General features: G+C 42.0%; 1 protein-coding gene across 1 annotated transcript in view; it reads right to left on the reverse strand.

Annotated features, from left to right (window-relative positions):
- Positions 1–23,072, reverse strand: part of snx29 (sorting nexin 29) — a 196,896-nt gene extending 173,824 nt beyond the window's left edge. Inside the window, exons 1-12 of the mRNA XM_080747936.1 lie at positions 22,893–23,072; positions 22,420–22,484; positions 21,684–21,736; positions 20,477–20,601; positions 17,094–17,274; positions 15,578–15,648; positions 14,674–14,991; positions 13,649–14,111; positions 12,274–12,386; positions 11,239–11,335; positions 10,223–10,305; positions 553–616 (exon numbers count right to left, since the gene is read on the reverse strand). Coding sequence (XP_080604062.1) covers positions 553–616; positions 10,223–10,305; positions 11,239–11,335; positions 12,274–12,386; positions 13,649–14,111; positions 14,674–14,991; positions 15,578–15,648; positions 17,094–17,274; positions 20,477–20,601; positions 21,684–21,736; positions 22,420–22,484; positions 22,893–22,899 — 1,640 coding nt within the window. The 5' untranslated portion in view covers positions 22,900–23,072. The remainder of the gene's footprint in view (positions 1–552; positions 617–10,222; positions 10,306–11,238; positions 11,336–12,273; positions 12,387–13,648; positions 14,112–14,673; positions 14,992–15,577; positions 15,649–17,093; positions 17,275–20,476; positions 20,602–21,683; positions 21,737–22,419; positions 22,485–22,892) is intronic.
- Between the last annotated feature and the right edge of the window lie 1,380 nt (positions 23,073–24,452).

Consider the following 24,452-nt stretch of genomic DNA (forward strand, 5'->3'; position numbering starts at 1 on the left):
ATTTTTCTTTTGATTAATGTTTTACTTTTTCTTGTGCTATTCATATGTATGTCTCTAATTTCATGTAATGGAAAATAAAAATAATTGATAACCAAAAAAACTAGTGAGAAATAGCAAATATTTTCTGCGAGCTTGTAGATCTGCTATTTTTGAAGAAAAATAATAATAATTGTGCAAGTCAATATATTGACCCAAATCAATACATGTCTTCTAAAGGTTTTTTGAAACTTGTTTCCATCATCATGGTTCTCAAACTTTTTCATGTCAAAATTATACTATAGGTATTTGGCCACGGACCCCCATCTCAAAATATGTTGTCCCAGGGACCCCCAGTAGCGAAGATTGCTAAAAGGTTTGCTTTGAAAATGATATAAGATTTGCACACATTTTCAAGATTTTTCAAAAATAGCAGATCTACAGGCACATACAGGTATATATGCTATTTTTCAAAAGCTAAAGTATAAAATAATTCGAGGTCTTAATGGGTTCAAATAAGTTCTGAATTTCAGCTACAGCTATAAGAGTGCACAAGGAGATCAGAGCCCAACATACGTGTTCTGTTCGTCCAGTTCGTCCTTCCTGTTCATCATGGCTACGATGGCCTGACGCAGCTCCACTAGAGAGAGGAGAAACACTCATATAAGACAGTGGTTCTCAACCTGTGGGTCAGGACCCTCAAGGGGGTCCCCAAATGATTTTAGGGGTTCCCCAGATGATTAGCTTAATGTGAAACATTGTAAACAAAGTGTATAGATAGAGGGTATCTATTCTGCACATTTCTAAAGTGACAATAAGGACTTTAAAAACCTTTTTAGTAGGCCTACCTTTGCTCAAACATTGGTCAAAGCGTCAAATATTAGAGGTTGAAATTGTGAAAATAGCCGATTTACATGCTCACAACGCCTGTGAGGATGTAGATCTGCTATTTACACAATAGAACCGTGTTATACAAAATGTAATGCCTCAACTCTTAGTGCTCGTAGGGTGGTGGGGGGGAGGTCCCCAGTTAAAATATGATTATTTTGGGAGTCGCAGCCTGAAAAGGTTGAGAACCACTGATATAAGATACCTGGGCACTCATACTCCAGTACATTACAATGATGGATGAACACACACAATCCAATGCTTTACAATTAATACAATGATATCTGAACGCACAATGCAATACATAAACACACCCGCACAAGTGATACCTGGACAAATGGATATTACTGATACATTATCCAATGCACCAAACCTACACTTGATAAAAACCAAAGTAGCACATTTACATTTCTTCAAGATACACACAAAACCACTGCGTTTCCCTCTCAGCTTTCCTACTGTCTGTCTGAGAGAATTGTAATACTCAGGGGAGTGAACTGCCTGCTCTCCTTCGTGGAAGGGAGAGAAAAAAAAGAAAGAACAGATCAAAGCATCAAAACATGTAGAAAGCTGCTTATCACTGGCATCAGGTCTTTCATAGCGCTGGCTGTTTTGCCGTATCATCATTACAAGTCATGTTTATCTTTAAGCTGATCATCAGAATCCTGATGACTCCAGCCTTCTGTGCTACCTGAATCCTAATTCACACGTAAGCAATTCATGTCCACACTTGTTGTATGAAATGGGCAATATAAATAAATGTGACTTGACATTTTTGGTATTCACCGATTCAGCTAATCCAATTTTAACTTTTGTTTTTGTCCGCGGGGACCGTGTCTACACATGACCTTTTGTTACAACACCAGAGGCAGATTTTCTAGGTTGACCTTGTACCAGTGAACTGTACCGTCATGAAACTGTACCCTTTTCTAAGCAAACTTCTAATAAAGTCTTCAATCAATCAATCAAACCTGTGTTGCGAGCTCTCTGCTTTTGTGCTAGCCAGTGAAGGAGAAATGAAGACAACAAAGGTGTCAACAATAACCTTTTTTCATTAAACCAGTTATCTCCTTATCTCCATGCCAGTGGTCATCGCCATGCTGGCTTGTGGTGGACAAGAGTGTACAAAAAAACACAAATGAGTGTCCTTGAGCAAGATACTGAACCCCTGACTGCTCCCGATGAGCAGGTTGGTGTGAATGTGTGTGTGTGTGTGAATGTGAAGTACATTGTTAAGCGCTTTGGAGAAAAGCGCTATATAAAATGCAGTCCATTTATTCTTTCTCCAAAACAGGGACGTTAATTGGGTATGGCAGGGGTATGCAGCTGCCAAAACCTTGCATATTACATGATTAAAATTAGTGCAAGCAATTGTTTTGGTTATACTGTAAACACATTTTTGATATTGTTTTGCTGTATGTTGTATGCCTATTTACTTGTTATACAAGGAATGTCATACAAACGAAAATTCTCCTTATATTCAAGCCATCTCGGGGTGAGTAAATGAAAGGGGAAAAAAGTGTTTTGTGTGACTGAAGTACTCCTTTAAATTAGCAAACAACGTCCAAATGTTTTATTCAAATCTGGATTGCCGCCACGACAGCAGATGTTTTAGTTTTTTCTTTTGTTGTCCTGGCCGTGGTACCTTGCAACCTCTAGAAGTGCTCACCAATGTTGTAGTGATTAAGACATCCCGCTTAAGAGCTTTCCTCTTACGCTGTCTCACTTTGCAGTCTCCCGCATCCTATCGCCCGACTACTCATTAAAACAACTTGATGTGGCACGGATGACCCGAGCTCCATTTAAAGCACAGGAGACCTTCCTAACGGCGTCAGAATTTGGAACATTTAACAACATTAAGCACATCTAGTTAGCTTGACCCCAGCCCCTGAATCACTAGCGACGGCCATTAAAAGAAATCTTTGCTGCAATCCGAGGATTAGGGTTGGAATAAAAATGGAGCTAAACTAAATGAAAATTCACACTGGGTGTCAGGCTAGTGTCTAGTGGTAATTTCCAAACCCTGAATTGTCAGGGGGTGACGCGAGGAGGACTGTGGTGGTTAACCCGTTAAGATCTGGAATAATTTTATACTTTAGCTGTTGAAAAATAGCAGATCTACAAGCTCACAGCGCGGCTGCGAGCATGTAGATCTGCATGAAGTAAATAAAATGTGTGAAAATCTTTGAATATACTGTATGTATTTTTAAAGCAAAGATTTGCAACTCAAGTTTGGCTTCTGGGAGTCCCTGGAGGCTGGAACTAAATATTTTGAGATGGGGGTCCGCGGCCAAATACATGTAATTTTGGGGGTCCTTGACACGAAAAGGTTTGAGAACCACTGACATCGAAACATGTGTTTTCCAAGACATTTATAGAATCGGGTAAAAAATATTCAAAGAGAAACTGACAAGATTTTTCAAAAATAGCAGATCTACAAGCTCGCAGCGCGGCACTCGGTGCCGCTCTGCGAGCTTGTATATCTGCTATTTTTATGGTTCAAGTAATAATGCGTAATAATGCGTTTAATGGGTGAATGTCTCATCTAATCGCCATGGCAACTGGTCATATACTGTAGGAGGTTACTGCGTTTCAGATTGGCAGTACAGAGCGGCTTTTCTTACCATGGAATCCAAAAACTACAACCTTGAGATATACAGTAGCTGCGATCCAACTTTCCCAACAGTGCACACACTCCCTCACAAAAGACACAAGAGTTGTACCACCTGAATCAGGTATTCAGTTGCACACTCGCACACATTCACTTAAACGCATGCAAAATGCATACGCCGCAGTAATGCCTCTATACTTATAAGAAATGTACGGTGTCAGGGCCCTCTGTCCACTATTCTTACACATTAACTTACTAACACACAAATCCACTCTCACTCATTCGCGCATGCATGTCGTGCTCCCTCACTCTCACCCACACACACACACACACACACACCCACACACACAATCTCTTGCAGTCACCCACCCACGTCAGTAGCAGCCTTATAACAGGTGTGCTGTCAACGTAGTCTCTGACTCATGTCACTCATGCGCACGCACGCACACACACACACACACACACACACACACACACACACACACACACACACACACACACACACACACACACACACACACACACACACACACACACACACACACACACACACACACACACACACACACACACACACACACACACACACACACCCCTGGAGCACAACTCTCATAACAAAAACATGTAAGTGTAACCCTGACTCAAGTACTTAGTCATTCGCTCACTCACCTACACTCACCTTGATTCACACACACATGCACACCCTCGCTCGCTCGCATACGCACACACACGCACGCACACACACACACACACACACACACACACACACACACACACACACACACACACACACACACACACACACACACACACACACACACACACACACACACACACACACACACACACACACACACACACACACACACACACACACACACACACACAGTACAGTGCAGTGCAACACTCATAACAAATGCATGATCTGGGTGACTGGAGCAGGGCTTGCTCCAGCACTGAGCTCTCTAAGTGCCTGCTCGGAGGGAGGCAACGGACGGAGAAAAAGCAAGAAGAGGAGGAGGAGCAGTTGGATGATGAAGAGCAGAGGAGATTGAAGCGGAGTTGCCCTGGTGGAGGCATAAGCAGCAGAGAGAGGGAAGGAGTCCATTATCTTAGCGGTGCCACTTTCCACATCAGCAGGCCAGGAATAAACGTGACCTTTGAGGCGACCACGCAGAAGTAAGCGTGACCTTTGATGCGTCCACACATTCCCAGCGGGAGGCAGCCAACGAGCCATTAGGGACTGGAGTGAGCAGACACCTCCTTCCTACCACACACATACACTCATGCTGATCCGCGGGATGTGTGTAAGAGGTTCTGCTTATTATACTTATATATTATACTTTTTCCCCATTCCTCTACCATTTTAGTCATTAGTTAAATTCCTCCACGTAGTCCTCCTTGTCACTGCTGACCCCTATCGTTTGGCCTGAGACCACCGTTTCTCAAACAGTGGGTCAGGGACTCAGGACCCATATGTGGGTCGCGGGACAATTTTTATGGGTCGCGACATCGCAAGGAGATGACCCGTTTCCTATAGGCCATTTAGTTTTTCATCTTTTTTTCAAAGGTTTTCCGATAAAATTAACAGAAATTAAAACAATTTCAAGTATGTAGGTCTATATGTGTGTGTATATATATATATATATATATATATATATATACACACACACACACATAGAAATTAAAACAATTTCAAGTATGTATATATATATATATATATATATATATATATATATATATATATATATATATATATATATACTGTGTGTATATATATATATATATATATATATATATATACTACTTGAAATTGTTTTAATTTCTATCGGAAAACCTTTGAAAAAAAGATGAAAAACAAAATGGCCTATAGGAACCTAAAACTTGTCCCTATCACAGTCCATGTATGATGCAGATTTGCTGATGAACCGCCACCCCAGGAAGGAGTGTGGTCACAATCTTCCCAGACTAAGGTCTGCTGTTCTGATTGTACACACTTGCGTCCACCAGAGCGCATATGGTCTGTGAGGACAACGGTTCCATTAATAGATGCATTGGGGGAAAAAACACCGAAATATGGCTGTAGGCTGTTAAATGCAGGTTGTTCACGGCTGCCTGTTTTGTGCAGCCAGACAGTGTTTTTTTATGATTTCATTTCATTAAGCGAAGCTTGGCCAAGCTTTGCAGGACATACGTAAAGACAAAGCCAGATGTAGGAGCGGTAGCACCGCTCAAAAAACTATACTGCACTCTGCGGAGGTGCCAACGTGCGTCTCGGGCACTCGTAGCCAAACCTGGCCAACTTTTGTGCCAGCAGAGCGCACAAGTAGGTTGATGAGTGCTGTCTGCATTTGCTAATTGGTAACAACGCTGCTCCCTCATTGGCTAATTGGTGCCACATACAGACAGGTTGAGTTCAAAGGCCCTGCTCCCTCATTGGCTAATTGGTGCCACATACAGACAGCACTCATCACCCTACTAGCGCACTCTGTTGGCACAAGTAATAAGGTGTGTGCTGTGTGTGGACTCCTTTGAGTACTAAACAGTTTTCTGTAATGGTCGCCACCAATTTTCATATTTAGGAGCAGGCTTAGAACTTTTATTCCATTAAAACATTGTCTGACACTCAGAACAAAGATATAGACTCTTTAGCTTGCCTTGTTACAGAGCTATTGAAGAAATAGCTCTGTTTTGTTTTTTGTTGCTTCTGAACCATGTTTTTCTGATTCCGCACCCTTGATTTATGGCCTGGTTCCCCACTTTTACCCCAAAATGCCTCTAACCTCCTTATAGAAGGCCTTTTATCTGAGATTTCTTCTGACTATCCACGAGTTTCACTAGTTTGGGTCCCAGAAAGACGGAAGTAAGAAAGAAGGCCAAATTTCTTTGCAATATGGCCGCTGTGCATAGAGCCAATTGTGTTTGGGTCACGATTTTTGTGACCAAAGAAATTGCGATTTGCGATATTATCGCGATAATCAAAATATCCCCAAATATCCATTATTCTAATAAAATAACAGATCTACAAGCAATCTAAAACATTGCAGATCGGCTATTTTTTGGCAAAGAGATTTGGTAGAGAGTGAAAAATGAAAGACTGTATCAAGTACGTTATTTCCAGGTCCGTTTGAGCGATTATAGAGGGTTGAAATGCTACCGGACATGCTAGCTCGGCCAAAAAAGGTGAATTGATCCCAGTGCATGACGGAGGACAATTTCATGGTCAAAATAAATACGATTATCGTGAGTGTTTTTTTATCACGATAAACGATAATAGCGATTATCGTCCCACCCCTACACTCATACTGTACTTGTGACACTTCAAACATGTGTCTGGAGGACCACAATGGAAACATGTTCCCGTTATCCTTTTAGCCTAAGTGTTTTCCTGTACCTTCAATACTGTTTATATTTTTCACTAATGGAGTATTCATAAATAAATCAATCAGCCTTTTTACAAACATGCGAGTATGTGTGCGCATAAATTGTACCGTCCTACTGGTGTTTGATTTGTGAGAGTGACAAGTGTCATATGACAATGCATTCACATAAACTGTGTGCGTGTGTGAGTGTGTGCGGGCGTGCGTGTGTGCAACGGTTCCATTAATAGATGCATTAGTCCTGAACTAGCTCATGTAATGGTGGTGCCAGGCCTAGTGAATTACAGACCCCATACACTTCAATTAATGGATGCCACAAGCTCACAGCCTGTCAAGCCTTGATGGAAATGATTTAGGAACAGCGTGCGCGCTCACGCTTTTCCCTCTCTACTAGTGCGGCGTGTGGCGTGGGTGGGGGGCTTACCCCAAGTCGCCTGGCCCGTTCCCACACTCTTACTTTTTCATGTGTGCTAGGACACTGTTGGGTCGGAGACAGATTTTTATGGGTCCCTTTGTTTTTGGTTTCCTACATTTTGTTTTTTAATTATTATTATTTAAAATATTTTCAATAAACATTTCCAAAAAAGCTTTTTTTTTTTTTTCATTAATTAAAATAATTTAATTCTTTTTTCAGTAATTTCATGAAGAAATCAAAGACAAATCTAAGAAATTCCATAAATTTCAACACAAATGTGAAGCAATGCGTTGAGTTGTATGTTTGGGAAGCACTGTACTAGGTAGACCACCGAAGTCTGACATCACTGAGGGCGCTATCCCACTGGGTATGTTACAGTATGTTATAGGCGATCCCTGTAGGGGAATCCTAGATCACCTCATACAAGAAAAGGATCACCACCACAAGAAATATTTTGGGCTTGTTTCAATTGGGGTCCTTTTTTAACTCATACAACATTAAATGACAAATAAACAAATAAATAAAACACAGTACTATGCAGAAAATATCATCAAAATACAGTGAGCACGCGTTAATGTTTAGAATTGCCGATGGTCATGTTGAAAAACTGAATGAGGAGCACACTGCTAGTTGGAAAGAGGGAGAATCGACATACTGTACAGTTAGCATTCTGTAGATGCCCACATGCAGCAATAATAATTACTAAGCAGAAGTATTTTAAAAAAAAAGAACAAGATTTGTCGATTTCTCCTGGTGGGTGTCGAGTCAAAGTTTTGGTTCTAACATGTTCTGTAAACAAATAAGACTTTGCGCTTTTCTATACACACAAACCTCCAACCTGGTACAAACAACCCAACCACCACTCACATACTCACGTACATGCGGACACAAACACATGCACGCACACATGCGCATGCACGCACATGCACATGCACACGCACACACGCACACACACACACACACACACACACGCACACGCACACACACACACACACCTCAGTCCACTCAGTCCATCAGGTCCCCAGTGTGACCTCCTGTTTGTAAGGGGTAATAGATTGGACAACAACTCCATCCCTTTCTATGAAGCAGCTCCTCTCACTTCTTCTGCCTCTGACTCTCTCTCTCTCTCTCTCTCACACACACACACAAACACAGAGGTTGAGGAGTCACTTCACATCACATCACCTCGAGGCTCAGAAGGTCTAAGCTCTGATTAGCCCTAGGGCACAGAGTACATCAAATGCCCACTCTCTACATTACTCCGAAAGCAGACTGTGTGTGTGTGTGCATGCGTGCATGTGTGTGTGTCCGTGTGTGTGTGTGTGTGTGTGTGTGTGTGTGTGTGTGTGTGTGTGTGTGTGTGTGTGTGTGTGTGTGTGTGTGTGTGTGCGTGCGTGTGTGTGTGTGTGAGGGAGAGAGAGAGAGAGAGAGAGAGACCTGGTAGTCTGCCTGTCCGCACGGCTGCTTGAAACAGCAACGCTGCCTTCAAGTGCTTGTCAAGCACGTTGAATCTCAAATCTATTTGCTAATCAGGCATCTCAGATGTGATGTAAATAGCGGCCGTTCGCTCCATCTGACTTCACTCTCAGTGAAGAAGTCCTTTGATTTGTACAGTTCAGGGTACTTCTAAAGTAATACACCGATACTGAGACAAGACTGGCACCTGGTGGTCTCATTTGGTACTGCATTGTCTTGTTCAACAACTAAGGCTTGATTTATACTCAGTTGTGCGACTGTATCACGCACATATATTTGTAGACTTCTGAGATCTGCTAGGTGTGACATAATGCACACAAGCAAGAATAAATCAAGAATAACGAAACCTAGTCCTCATCCTTCTCCCCAGTCCGTACCTCATTCTTACAATATTAGACAACCAGAATCCAAGCGGGCACAGCTTAAGCACAATTGATAAGATGGCTGATAGCTGTACTGGAAATAGGTGTTCAAAAACTATACAAACGTGTGTCATATGATGACTTTCTCACTCTGCATTGCTGACCTGGCTCACCAATTAAAGGCTAAGAATTTAGAGGAGAAAACGTGCCAATAGTAAGACCTATTAAATATTGATTGTCTGCTGAAGGAATCTGTTGGGTGAAGTACAACAATGTGCAAACACAGCAGCGAGATTCGTGAGCTGCTGTGATAGGAGAAGGATATCAAATGGAACACAACCACCTTAAAGACTACTAACCATTGTGTATATCCCTGAACTGTCTGTATTGAGTAAACTCGATACATGAAAACTGTACTCCCTTCAGTTGTACATATTTTGTTTCAAGAGTGAGACAACAAGTAAGCAAAGAGTGACACGGCATACAGTAGGTAAGACCAATTTCTGGTGGAACGCAAAGCAGGTGAGCACGTGTAGGTCTCGGTCACTGTCATTGGGTATTTGAATACACCGTTTAGTCCCCCGACCCCAGGCCAAGGATTAACTGCCTCAATGGCTAACTTGCTTACTCAGAACTAGGGATGGGACGATATGAACATTTCAAGTCACGATTAATGTGACCTAAAATAATGCAATTTACCATATTTATCGCAATATTCAAAATATCCCCTACATCCTTTATCCTGGGGCAGAACATTTGCCAAAAATAGCAGATCTATTAGCTCACGTGTTGCAAGGCAACGCGTTGTGAGAGATTTGGTAGAGAGTGGAAAAAAGACAAGTACGTAAGTATTTCCAGTTCTGTTTTACCAATTAATAAAAGGTGAATTGATCCCAGTGCATTACGGAGGATAATTTCACAATGAATGTAAATCTCCACAATGTAAGCTCCACGATACGATTATGGTGATTCACGATTTTTTATCACGATAAACGATAATAACTGTCATCGTCCCATCTCTACTCAGAACTATGAGGACTCAAACTCTGCAAAAGCCTAGAACAGCTACTGAATGACAAAACGAGAGACTGTGAAGGACAAGCGAGACACTCACCCACGGTCATGGACTCGGGCAGGCCAGGAGTTGGCAGGACACTGGAGAGAGGACCAGCCTGGGCAGGCGGACTGGCCTCCATGCTGGAAAACAGGGGGACAACAGGTCACAATGACATCCCAACCTTCAAATAATGGACAGATTTGGGCAGCAAAAGATGAGGTGCCTCAATGTCTGAAAGTCAAAAGGGACTATCCTCCTTCTGAAATGTAATGAAATCAACGCTGTTTAATACAATCTGTTTTTATGTTTTTATGTTGAGGCTATAACACAAAGCCCAGTTATACTCACCCATGACTGCTACGGTCACAAAGACATGAATAACTAGCCTATATCTTCACTCACATATTATTATAATGCCTACCAAACAACCCTACACCCTCTCTACCTATAACCTACACTAGAAGGTTTTGAAAATATTTGTAAGCACCCCCAAAAGTCAGAGTTTTAAGTCACGACAAGGCAATAAGATTTGGAAAGACTGGAGACTGCAGATCTGTCACGGTAACTATTTGCAAGAATACAACTACATTCCTTTCAAGATTATTTCCCATGAGTATAAAAACGTCAATTAATATTAAATGTGTTTGATCAGAACATAAAGACAAGAAAGATATTGACACTTAATACTGAGTTTTATGACCACCTAGCATCAAACGATCAAGGTGAGGGGTGCCCGCCACCCACAACTCTAGCAATACTTTCATGATATTATTCTGACTGGAAATCTGCAAAAACACTTGGCGAGCTATTTCATATAAGTAACACACGGTACTGCAGTAAAAAGGGGAAGACAATTGACACCATATCAGTTGCACTGCAGGACAGGATGCATTTCAATTCAGTCAAACAATATGTGTACAGCGTACTACAGCCCATTTAATAAGCCTGTGTTGCGTTTTGCTGGCAGTGTATAGAAATATGCATACAAAAAAAGAATGGAAATTTCCATAAATATATGAATACAAAGAATACAATATGAGGAAACATTGAATACTGAATGAATAGTCATGTACTTGAACTGTAGCTGCGAACGGCTGCTCTCGCGGTTTCCCACGGGTCCTGCTGGCTCAGACTGAGCAGGGAATGCAGGCATGTCCTCCACTGATCTCACTGAAAACAAAATGGAAGTGAAAGTGAATATCATTACACACAGACTCATGAAAAGTCCCTGAAAGTCAATGGAATGGTGAAACCAGACACCAGGGCAACATCCAACACAATATAACAGACAATGCAGAAAAATGAACGCAAAAAGATCAAAGTGCATGTGGCCAGTCGCTGAGAACTGACAGGAAAAACAATGTGGTCATTGACATCTTCTATAATGGAGTGGTAATAAGATTTTTTTTTTAAAGAATGCACTTGTGTATATGTTGTTTTTTGTTGCTTCCATGTGGCTTGTGAACAGGAATTCCAATGCATTGTAATGAAAATTTTAATGTAAATGGCAAAATAAGCTTGAAACTTATTGGATACACGGTCCAAAGAATGTGGTAAGTGGCAGGAACTGTTCATATCTTTAAAAAAAAACCTTCTTAGCCTGGCTTTTTTCACTTGAGAGTTTCATCTCATGTATGACTTGTGCTTATTTCATTTTAAATGTTAATTTCAATCACATAAGTACATACAGTACATACCAATACATGTACAATACAAACACGCCTACACATACACACGAGTTAGTACCAAAGAAAGAAAAGAGACTTAAGAAAATAACCGAGTAAATAAACAAATAAAGGTTTGATTGATTGCTTGATTAAAGAGATAGTTCACTTCAAGTCTCCATGGGTTGAGTAATCGGTCATTTTGGGGGTTTAAGAACAGAACAGAACAGTAGAACACACACATAAAAGTTTCATCCTTTCAGCACTGTGACTGGTGAGCCACTCGAGAAGAGCAAAGAGAAACGACACACTTAAACACATCTCTGTTGAAGTCAAGACCGCCAAAAAAAGAGGTGCCACGGTTCAACTTTGCTAACAACACAACCACAGAGCTGCTGAAGTTCGAGTCAATAAGGGCTTTGCAGGTTCAGTGCTGACTCCTACCTGGCTGGGGGTCCGCGGGGGTCACCGGGATGAGGATGTCTGAGCTGCTGTGGTCCATTATCACCTGAATGGGGCTCCACGTGGACACACTGGACAGACTTCCTACCACCACCCTGGAGGAAGACAGCGGATGGGTCGAGTCAGGAGTCGGGACAGGACAGGCGGATTGAAATGTCGCCAAATATCTTCTTAAAGGGGCCCCACCATGCTTTTAAAAATATATATTTTATATAAATATTGTCAATGGTCCATAATACGGTTTTATACAGGTTTTAGCCTAAACATCCACTCAGATATTGAAATGTCTTGATCTGTATGCCATTTCAGATGCAATACCAAAATGCCCTTTTTTGTCAACGGGGTGCTGTCTTTGGGCTAAAATTCGATACAGAGAATATTAGAGAACCACGATGAGAACCATGTAGAGTCAATCGTAATCTTCTCTGTATCGTTCCAGTTTTAGCACCACTTTACCTCATGGTTCCAACTCATATACTGTATATAGTCTCAATAGAATAAAGCCTCCCAAAAAGTACCGCCCCTTTCTTGAGAGGGCCCAATAGGAAATGAGGCCCCTGTGACATAGAATGGGGCCCGATTTCAAAAGAGTACCACTCAGACACGCTGATTCGGAAAATCACTGAAATGAAATGAATGAATGAATTGGGGGTTCTTTTTGGCTGGAAGAGACACTGGGAAGACCAAAAAACAAGAAAAAAATGAAAAATGTGAAATTCATGGTGGGGCCCCTTTAAATTAAAAGACCTGAGGCCGATTCTATAAATGACTTCTACAGTAAATACTAACAGTTTGCTTTAAAGTGCATGTTTCCATCTCAGTGGTTCTCAAACCTTTTCATGTCAAGGACACACAGAATTATATGCATCTGGCCGCGGAACCCCATCTGAAAAGATTTTGTTCCAGGGACCCCCAGTAGCAAAGACTTGAGTTTTTCAAAAATAGCAGATCTGCAAGCTCATAGTGCACCACTCTGTGACGCGCGATGAGCTTGTATATTCTGCACATTTTTAATAGCTAAAGTATAAAATAATGGTTGATGTGGTTAAAATCTAAAGTGACATAGATGTTCTCCAGGTCTAAATAGGTTAGTCGTTTGTTTAGTTGTTGATCTGTTTATTTATACGAAAGGGAAACTCAAGCGTGAGACGTGCTTGTGAGCTTGTAGATCTGCCATTTTTGGTGCGTGGTACCCGCACACAACTAAGTAGAGATCAGGTATAAGCGACAAGCGTGCCTATACACTTGTGTCAGATTTGACACTGCCAATGACTATGATGTGGTACAGTAGTGTGATTTCTAACAAATGTTCTGTGAGCAGAAAGACACTCAGCAGACATCAAACGTGTCCACTCACTGGTCTGAGCCGACATGGTCCTCTGTATGGGTCGGCGCTCTGGGCTTGTACACGTCCTCTTCGTCTTCCTCATTCTCCTCCTCTTCCTCGTTGTCTATGCTCTTGCTGTCCGGCAGCTGGGATGCAGGTGCTGCATTTGCTGTAGTACCGGCAGACGTACTAGCAGCAGTGCTACTGGTAGCGGGAGGAGGGGCGTAAGAGAGGTTGTGGGGCCACTGGGGGCCGACGATGCCTGGCTCGGGCATGCCATTGTGGGGAGGGAGGGAGAGGGAGAAAGCGGGCTCCAGGGGGTCCATGCCCTCCTCCACGCTGCCCCAGGGAGCCACGTGGCTCTTCGGCACCTCCGCCCCGCCACCGCCCCCCTCCTCCTCGTCCTCCGCCCCTCCCCCGTCCAGCTCGTCGTCGAAGGAGATGATGTTAGTGATCTTCTTCCTCCTACGCCGCTCCTTCCTCAGCCCAGAGTCTGAATGGAGACAGGTGGGGCAAAGAACAAAGGTAGAGTAGAGGCGACTTTGTTTCAACAACATATGTCTAGAAGATGAAGCCTTTTGGGTGTCAAGTAGGGATGGGACAATATGAAAATGTCACATCATGATTATTGTGACCAAAGAAATTGCGATTTACGATATTATCACGATAAACAAAATACCCCCAACTTCCATTATCCTGGGGCGGAACATTTGCCAAAAAATAGCTGATCTACAAGCTCACAACGCATCGCGAATTGAGAGCTTGTAGATCGGCTATTTTTTGGCAAAGAGATTTAGTAGAGAGTGAAAAAAAGACTATCAAGTACGGGGACGTTATTTCTAGGTCTGTTTGTCCAATTATAGAGGGTTTAAATGTTACTGTATATGCAGCTCAGCAAATAAAAGGTGAATTGATCCCAGTGCGTGACGGAGTATAGTTTCACGATACATTTAAATCTCCGCGATACGATTATTGTGAGTGTCTTTGATCATGATAAACGATAATAACGATTAGCGTCCCATCCCTAGTGTCAGGTATCACTAGGTCCTCCTTACCAGCAGAGACACTGCGCGGCATGACGGGCAGCGGGTCTGAGATTCCCCTCCCTCCCCCCGTGCCTCCTCCTCCTCCAACTCCTCCCGGTGTGAAGCCCGGCACGGCCGACGTGGCCGTGCTGATCTCCCGAAGGAGGCTGCTGACGCCCTGTGTCGACTCCTTCCACAGGCTCCCGATGCCCTGGGTGGACTCCTTCAGGAGGTGGCTCACTGACGAACCCACACCACCACCACCTCCTGTCCCACTGCCTTCCACGCCTCCTCCCCCGTTAAGGTCGCTGTTGTCAATGTTGATTGCAAACAGGATGGAGTTCAAACCTGCAGAGGAGGCCGAACACGGTAAAGTTCTCAGTTGCGGGTAAGCACTCGTGAACGTTTCAGAAAGACAGACAAACGAGGTCTACAGCCAAATCAATACAACCATCAGTGTGAGAAACAGTTGGCCATCCTTTGCTTCTTATATCAAGTAATTTCTTATTTCTGTCTTTCAAGGTCCTTCTTTTTTCTTTGTCTTTGTTATCGATAGGAATGGTTATTTGTGCTATAATGCGTGAATATTCTGTCATGAAACGATCTGTGTGAAACGTCAAAAAAGGATCCACATACAGTATGATAACTATTGGTTTGCCATTGTTCTGTTGTAATAATATTGTGGGGTTAATGGAGACAACTACAAAGTATGCACCCTTTAGAACTTAAATAAATAAACCCAATTATGCTGAATTAAGTTCAGAAACACACACACACACACACACACACACACACACACACACACACACAGACAGACAGTCACAGACAGTCACACACAAAAAACACCTTGGATATCTAATGATCTAGCTACCCATTCCTCCATCCAATGGAACATAAGAGTATCTACAGCACACACCCACACACATACACTAACCTGCAGCCATTGTGGGAAGCATACTTGCTCTCTCCTCATCCAGAGTAAAAGCCCAGTCTTCATAGTAAGCGCTGAAGAACAGAGAGGTAAAATGAGGTGAGATCAGCTATCGGTTGATCAGGCTATTTGCACTATTAACACATCTGGTGCCAACCCCGAGTTTCCCGAGTTTGAAAAGGTACTACCGCTGTGCCAACCCCGAGTTTCCCGAGTTTGGGCCGTTTTTGAAAAAAAAAAAGAAAAAAGAAAAATCTTTTTTTTTTTTTTTTCAAAAATGTTTTTTGGACCTCCAGAAATGTATTAGGCATGATCGCGATCGCGAAATTGCATGTTTAACCCCCATACCAACCCATTCTTTCAAACATGGCAGCCATGTTTGTTTACATCTGAAGAAAACATAATGGCTGATAAATCATAAATGCCTGAACGGATTTCCAAGCGGATTTTTTTGTTTGAAAGCTGTGAACAGTGTGCACACACGTGGTGCATCATCTAGTCATGGGCGTGCACTTTTTACACAATTGCGCAATTACATGGAAGTCTATGGTAACCATGGCAACGTGGGACATTGAAGAGAAGAAATCATAGCAACATAAGTGTTAAAAAGAGTGATAATACATTTGGTGGAGACACCAAATGTATCTTTTGGGTCTCAAACTAAAAGTTTTGGTAACCACTGTGCTATAGAGAAGCTGAGAGACAGCAGGAGTATGTGAATAGTGCTATATTAGATGAATAACCAATTTTTTTAAATGTCACTAAAAGTGCAAACCTGCGAGACGCGTGGGCTCCAACACAGATAAAAGGTGAAAGAGCCTGCCTCTCCTTTTAGAATTGCAGAGGCATTACAGCTGCAATGAAGCTGTGATGTTTCACACTGCTTACATCAGATGATCAGAGACACACGCTCAAGCACACACACAATAGGGGTGCAACAACTAATCAATGTAATCCATTATAAAACATTATCGATAATTAATTAATTAAGATAATCAGTAAATAATCTATCCCTATCGTGGAAATGTCGTAGGGGAAACCCCTTTTCTTTTGTTTATTATTCAGAAACTGTCAAAATAGCTAGTCCACAACACTCAGCATCTCGGCTCGTTGTGATGAGCTGTTAGAACGTCTAGTTTTTGGACAACACCATTGTCCCATGAAGTATAAAATAGGGCCTAAATGACTAATCAATTCATTGATATATCAAAAAAGGAAATTTGTTTAAAAAACTGCTTCTCGATCATTCGATTGAGAAAGTTATCAATAGAATAATCGCTAAGAAAGCAATCGATAGTTGCAGCCCTACTGTTAAACTGGAAATAATGTACTTGATACAGTCTTTTTTCACTCTCTACCAAATCTCTTTGGCAAATGTTCCGCCCCAGGATAATGGATGTTGGGGATATTTTGATTATCGCGATAATATCGCAAATCGCAATTATTTTGGTCACAATAATCGTGACATGAAATGTTCATACTGTATGGGTCCCCCATCCCTACTCTCTCCCACACTGACCCGAGGCGTGAGCGGTCGGCCAGCAGGGCGTGCAGGTAGCGCTCCAGGGAGTGTTCGTTGAGGGAGCAGCGCAGCCAGGCCCGGCCGCGGCCCAGCTCCGACCAGATGTGACGGAGCGAGTAGAACCGCTGCAACTCGTGGCGGTTCAGATGCTCCTTCACATAGGACCAGAAGGTCAGGTCTGAGAGAGGGATGGAAAACATGAGGAGAGAAGTGAGGAGGGAAGGAAGATGGAAACACTTTCATGGCCAGCGGTCAATGTCACCTCAGTACCACACACCAACCTTCACATCTAAGTGCTCAGACACTACATTATCATCTGAAAAAGCAGATTTAATTGCACTTTCCCCCCCTTTTTTTAACAGTTTGAGTATACTACATGTAGAGTATATTGGTAGAACACCACTGACAGCTATATCTTAGACCTGCCGCTGGTGCAAACGACATGGCTTCATGGGGATCTGGGACATCATGTGGCCAGGCTCTGACGCCAGTTGACTATTGCGTATATACGACATACGACCACCTTCAATGTCCTCTTAGAAAAGCCTGGCCCTGAAAGAGTCTAGCTAATGATGTCACCCGTGCCCAAATTTTGCAGACGCTCTTTATAGAGACAGCTCTTTTACAGAGATACACTGTCAAAAGATGCAGTGTGAATTGGACTGCCTTCTAATCTTTACAAAGAGCACACGTTCATATAAAAGGTCTGTCTGTGAACCAGTCAATCACTGGAGACCAAAAAACAGTATTTCTCAAGACTCAGCAGTGCTTCAAATAGTCTGCGACAGATTTACAGATTGTTCACACCCTGAGGCACATGACTTCACCGCCAGTAACGTCAGCAAATCCTCCATATTCAGCTGTTGCAAAAACTCAAACTGACAAAAAACTAAAATAAAGCAAAACTTTCACCTCTGTAAAGTCTTGCTTCTCCTGTATAGTTTTCTGAAGTGTGGTAATTAGTGAGAATGAACGTCTCCTGCTTTGCATGTAATTAGCATAGTGTATGATCTCTTAATGGTGCGTTTAAAAATCACGCTGGCTATTTCCGGAGGTGGTGAAGCATGCTAGTTCGTTAGGAACACCGTAAGCTTGTCTGTCCAAAATCCTCTTTTGCATATCTTTGATTGTAAAATATACGAAAACTTCAGAATTAAATTGTCTCCAAAAACCTATGGTGGGATGACTTTTCAGATTTTAATGACAACGATAAAATAGTTTTGAGATGAATGTATAAAGTATCTCAATGTGACATTTTTCAAAGCCAGAATAAAAAGAATATCTTTCGAGAATACCAACATTACCTCATTTAATGCAAATACACATGATGATGTGTGTATATTCCTGTGCTATTAATGTGCTAATATTATGAATATTTAATTATTATTAAATGCCATGATTTCATAATCAACGGTAATATAATACATACAGAGTATTTCTCATGTCAACATGCTTAAAACCCATTCAGGCCGGAAACACATTTTTGTGCAATACAGTACATGTACTAGGTAGCAACATATTTGTTTTTGTAATTTTTGAATAATATTTGACATTTTCAGAAAACTTAGGTCAGGCCTAAATGGATTAAAAACATTTTATGGCCTACATTCACTTGTGTTCTTGTTGGAATGGGCAGTGTCTACAGCAGAGTATTCTCTTTTAGATAGGCTATGAAATGCGTAAAACTCCTGACTTTATTTAGCAGTTTACATTCAGTTGTATTTCACTTTTGTGTAAATCAATGCTGCAGCGTTTCCTTGGCGGTCCATCAATTAAAACGTGTTGTTGACCAGGATGTTTAAGACAAAGGATACCAAAGTATTTAACCTATTCACGTTTGGTTGCTTGCTTGAGCACTGAGCAGTGCTGTCCACTTTATTGTGTCAGGGTTTCTTGTCACTGAGATCTCTCTCAACCTTGGCAACAAAACACTACAACGGTCCATGTCCACTTTGCTGCTCATCATCATGCTAAGAGCTTCAAACTTTCAGCACACCTTGCCGAACCTGACCTGCATATTGATTTATGACACAGACGTAGCGGACGTTATCTCTTTAACAACTTGGGTGCCAAACTCGTTCAGTAACGAGTTAAGGCCACTAGGGGTCACCCTGCCAAAAGGAGTTGTCTCGTTCATGAACGAGACAACAAGGGGTTAACTGGTACAGCTCTATGTGCAGCTGCCTGCCCTCTGAATGACCCTAGTCCATATGTCACCCCGTAGCTCAGAGAGAGAGAGAGAAAATGGCACGAGCTGGTTGCATTGATTTCCATTCTAGGCTCAAACATAAAAAGGGCTTTATCTATGAATGAGGTGAAAAGAACGCCAGGGAAGCAGAGATCTGATTGTTTTCACGGCGACACTTTACTGCGATGGTCGGCCCCGGTTTGGATTTTAGTTTCGCGAGCGTTTGTAAACAAATGGATTTTCTTCCTCAATCGTCAGTGGACACCCACGTGCATCCGAGGCTCTTCAAAATAAAGCGTGAGTGAACGGCGGCAGCAGCAACAGCTAGAAATGTTATATAAACCTGAGCATCCCATGTGTTAAGGAGGGTAATTGGAGTGAGGCATTAAAGGAACTTATTTTCTTTTAACCAAGATCATTGAAATGCGGGACAATCAGAATATTGTGCTGTTCATGTGGGATGCGAGGCAAATATCCTGCTTTTGTTGCATTTTGTGATTATAACGACCTCCAAGACTCCTCATGTTACGTGAGTTTGCTCAGGTCCTCTATGACTTTGACTGTCCCCCCTATTTCAATGTGGGAATTATTTTGAGAAGAAACTAGGCCACCCGGCTACAAAAGTAGCCTTCCAAACTTATCGTTGCCAAAAAAGATTTGAGAAACTGAGCTAGCAACATATCACCCTCAATCAAAAAATATATTTTGTTGGGCGCCCGCGGCCGCGGCCGCTGGCCTACTGGTCCAGGCGCATACCACATAGACTTTGTGTTGCCTGCAGCGGGTCGCAACAATCTTTACATTTTGACATGTTAAAAATGTAGAGCTCATAATATTGAAAACGGTGATAATAAAATAAAACAGAACATGTCTTGAAGAAAGTGTATCTGAGGCATTGTTTAATGGCATTGTGCCAGGGAGAACCCAGAGTATACAGTGTTATCATTCAAACCAAACTACCAACAACTGAGAGCAATCATTGGCAATTATTTGGCACTCCTTCAACCAGATAACAACAAAGTGCAGTGTACCGGTTTAGAGTTGGAATGAAAACCTGAATACTAAAGGACTCCATGGCACATTGGACACCACCATTTTCCATTTGCTATCAAGAGACATCTAGCTTGTTTGTCATTTCATTGAATCTTGTGTACAACTGATCAATCAATCATGTGGTCAGTGACTGAGGTACCTCCATCATTCTTGCTGCTGAGGCCTGCAGCCTGTTTGAGAGCAGCAGCGGTAAGGGCCAGGCCCCTGCTTTTCCTCAGGCCATGCTGGAGCACTGCTTCAAACTGGGCACACAGACAGGTCACCCTATGGAGAGGACACACCGCTTCTAGTTAAACTGATGTGAGTTACTACTAGTAACTGAAAATGAAGTACTAATACTACTGAAAACTGAAAAGTGACTATTGATTTGAAAACCAAAGTAGTGACTAGCACCTATTAGCAACTAGCAAAATGATATTGACTAGTATCTATCCAAGAAGAATAACGATTAGTCCAGACAAAGTACCAGTGACTAATGTTTAGTGAATCATTTTAAACAAATGAAGAATTCCCTGTTAAAAGTCCACAAGTTTAAGGACCATAGAAGACATGGTTAACTCTATGGTATACTTTACATTACTACTGATCAGTGCTGTGTTCTACCTGTCACAAGGGTATACGCAGTATGCTGTGAATACATTTCTTTGAAAAAGAGTGTGCCCTCGTGAACCTTTCAAAGTAGCGTATCTGATAGGCATTATGCACTGGCGTATGCGCTGGCCACACGAATAGCCGCAGATCATAGATTATAGTATGCCCTCAAAAAAGGTCTAGAACACACCACTGCTACTGATCATTTTCCAAAGCATACCATGGTTGTTTTCATTCATTTCAGTACGGTTTGAAAAGTCTTTGAAAAGTCCAACTCCCTGGAGTGGAGAAATGATTGATTTAAGAATGTAATGTACTTTGTCTATGAATTATTAAATGTGCAAAAAAAGATTTTTTTTTTTTAAGGTTTGTTAACGTTTTAATGATTTTGTACAAAATGTAAACAAAAAGCAAACAAAAGCTTAACATAAAAGGGGGAAATGGTCTATGTTTATATACCGAAGCTATGATAGATGATATACGATAACAAGTATTGATGGCAGTATGGGCCTTTAGTATGCATTTGTTAGTAACTGCCACCCTGGTATATGCAGCACACAGGACCAATAACCATCACTCAACTTCATACTGACGAAGACCAATCAATGTAGACAGACATGGACATTAACATAATGCACATGCACACACACATAAAATCCCCACAAACACCCAGACATCCTATCACAATGTCCTCAAACTTGGCATATTTACAAATCAACCCATAGGAAGACAGAACGGAATGCACATTTTCTTACCTGCTGTCTGAGTCAGAAGCTATCTCTTTTCTTCCTCCAAAACGAATTTGGCACTGTAAAGATATGAGCATAGCCAATAGGCTTGATAACTATAATACATGTATTTGTTAGGTTGTTCAGTTGGAAACTCCCTCCACATAACACCTGTAGCAGGAAGCAGCTTAACCTGCTAGGGTAATCAGACTAATCACAGATATAGTCACAGTCTAGTCTACCCCTGGAACTGTACTGTTAGTATACTGTAATAAACAGAATATTCTAAACAGAATACTTAATTCAGTGTAGCTGTTCAATCAGAAACTAATTGATAGGTCAGTGTAACAAACTGGTAGGGAACTAGGGGTTCCCAGGAATGACAAACCCATGCAAGGTATACTACACACTTTACCTCATGTTTTTCCTAATACAACAAAACGGTGATTTTCAAATGTTCACCTATTATTATGACATATCCAGAATAGGGAATAGGGAATCTAGGGTTTTTGTGGTAAAGAACCACTAAGTTAAACTACACTAATAGTACCAATATTGAGATAACAGTGCTCTCCTTAAACCACAGGTGGTGCCCATTTAGAATTGAATCCTATTTTAAGCATTATATATACTGAACTGGTAAGCTAGTGGCAGCCTTTGTATGAGTCCCTTAAAGTCTAGCAGCAATTTAAAAAGGAAGCACAACTGCCAAATTCCAGCATGTGGTTTGTGTAAACATTTAGTTCCCTCTGTGCCTGCTGACCTGTTTGACAGCATCCAGTAGTCTCTCTAGGAGATGTTGCCTTTTGGTGTCACTCTGTTGAGTGCCTGGAACACACAAGTACAAGAGCACATACGGTCCTAAGGTTGCTGCATAACATTGTTATAACATAATTATTAACCCCCCCTTGACATTTTCAAGTAGTCTAGTTTCATATGCCTATAACTTGCATCATTTAACAATCTTACAGGTGTAAGGCGTCAAATAGTAATGAGACTTTATTCTACAAGTCAACATTGAGAGAATAAGTAAATACAAAAATATAGAGCCAAGATATTAATTGTCATTGAGAAACTGACCAGGGAGACATCGAGCAGAGCTATCAACATTCGTCATGCAGCAGGTGCAATGAATTTAACATTGACCTAAAGTCTATGGTGTTACTTCAAAAGCCAACGCATTTTTGTGTTAAAGAGTGAATGGCCAATTAGAAACTTTAACCAATAAAAACCCACCGTTCATTCTGACGGTCCAACCGCGACGGTGACATTCAAACTAAACAGCTCAGTTATCAAGCACAGCAGTCCATTCCTAGAAGAACCAGCAGAACGTCCGGGACCCACCCATGGTGCCTCTCTCAGCCGGACCAGACGCCCCGTCCCGCGGGTTGAGGACTGATGCTCGTACGGTGAACCCCAGAGGCCTGCCCCGGGTCTGTCGCTGCAGCTGGAGTTGTGTGCAGACAGACAGCCAGACAGCCAGACAGCCAGACAGACAGACAGACAGACAGACAGACAGACACATAAACAGCGAGGTGCTGTGACCAACTAACTGAGTGGTGAATCCCGAACACATGGACCAGGTTGTCTCTAAATTATCATAGGTCGTTTAGAAGAAATAGCAATATTATGGTGTGTGTCCTAGTGTGCTAAACCCCCCTGTCTGTGACACTGCGAAAAGGGAAACAAGAGTGGAAAGCCGTAGCATGGTCACATGACAGATACACTGCTGTCATATGATACACACGAGCGCATGGGATTTGTAGTTTATTATATTATTTTATTATATTGCTACCCGGGGTGTACAAGGTGTGTAGCGGCCTGCGGTCGGGTGTTATTATTGTACATTAACAATCCAGGTTCACAGCTGAATTATATTTTCAATGTGATTGTGATTTGTACTAAAGGCGACTCGTTAGGAACTATTGGAACAGACGACGCCTCTCCGCCAATCACAATACGAGGTTGGAGCTCACTTTCACTTCACCACCAAAAACCTGTAGGCTACAGGCTGGCTGGAGTTCATTGAAGTTTAGGGTCAAATTATATAGCATAATAATGTGTTAGGTAGGCTATGCATTTTTATATAGGCCTATACTTTTATTTGATTAGCCTACTCAACATATTTGGGGCATTAATGGGAACCACAACTCCTCTGTGGGGGTTTATCAGCATGTAACCTCGCGTCACCAGGCTTTATCAGCATGGCAAAGTCATAGAAAGTCATAAAAAAACTAGAAATACTGTTCCTATGAAACAGTGTGGGCTCGCATGTAACACCATGTTTGGGCACAAAGATCTACCCTTTGGCTGCACTGCACCTCATTGGCTAAGGGCCCTGCCTTTGTACTGTCGGTACAAAGTTTTGAGGAGAACTTGACTGATATATAAAGAAATAATGAAGATAAAATATGTGTGCTTGCTTTCAGCGAGCCCACAATAAATCCGAGCACTGTTTGATGTCAAGCTGGAGGGAAGCCCAAGGTCCAGGTGGAATGCAAGGGGGAAATCCTTCAAGAGGAAAGGAGATCCTCCATGGTTACTGCCTGGTAAAGATGAAAGAGTTTGCTGAGGACAAGGACCTGGAACAAGGTGAACATGGCTGTCATCACAGTATGCTTCTGCAGAGGCAAGCTAAAGGTACTGTATGCTGGCAGCCTGGCACCAAAATGATTACCAGATTATAGAGCTATTTTTCATTTCTTTTAACAGAAAATATCACTTAATTCACCTACTTGCCCATTCTGAAGCCAGCAAGTTTCAGCCCAACCTCATCTCTGCAATGTTTGCTGTCTT

The sequence above is a fragment of the Nannobrachium achirus genome (genome assembly GCF_963921795.1).
Source record: "Nannobrachium achirus genome assembly, chromosome: 18".
In the NCBI taxonomy this organism is placed as follows: Eukaryota; Metazoa; Chordata; class Actinopteri; order Myctophiformes; family Myctophidae; genus Nannobrachium; species Nannobrachium achirus.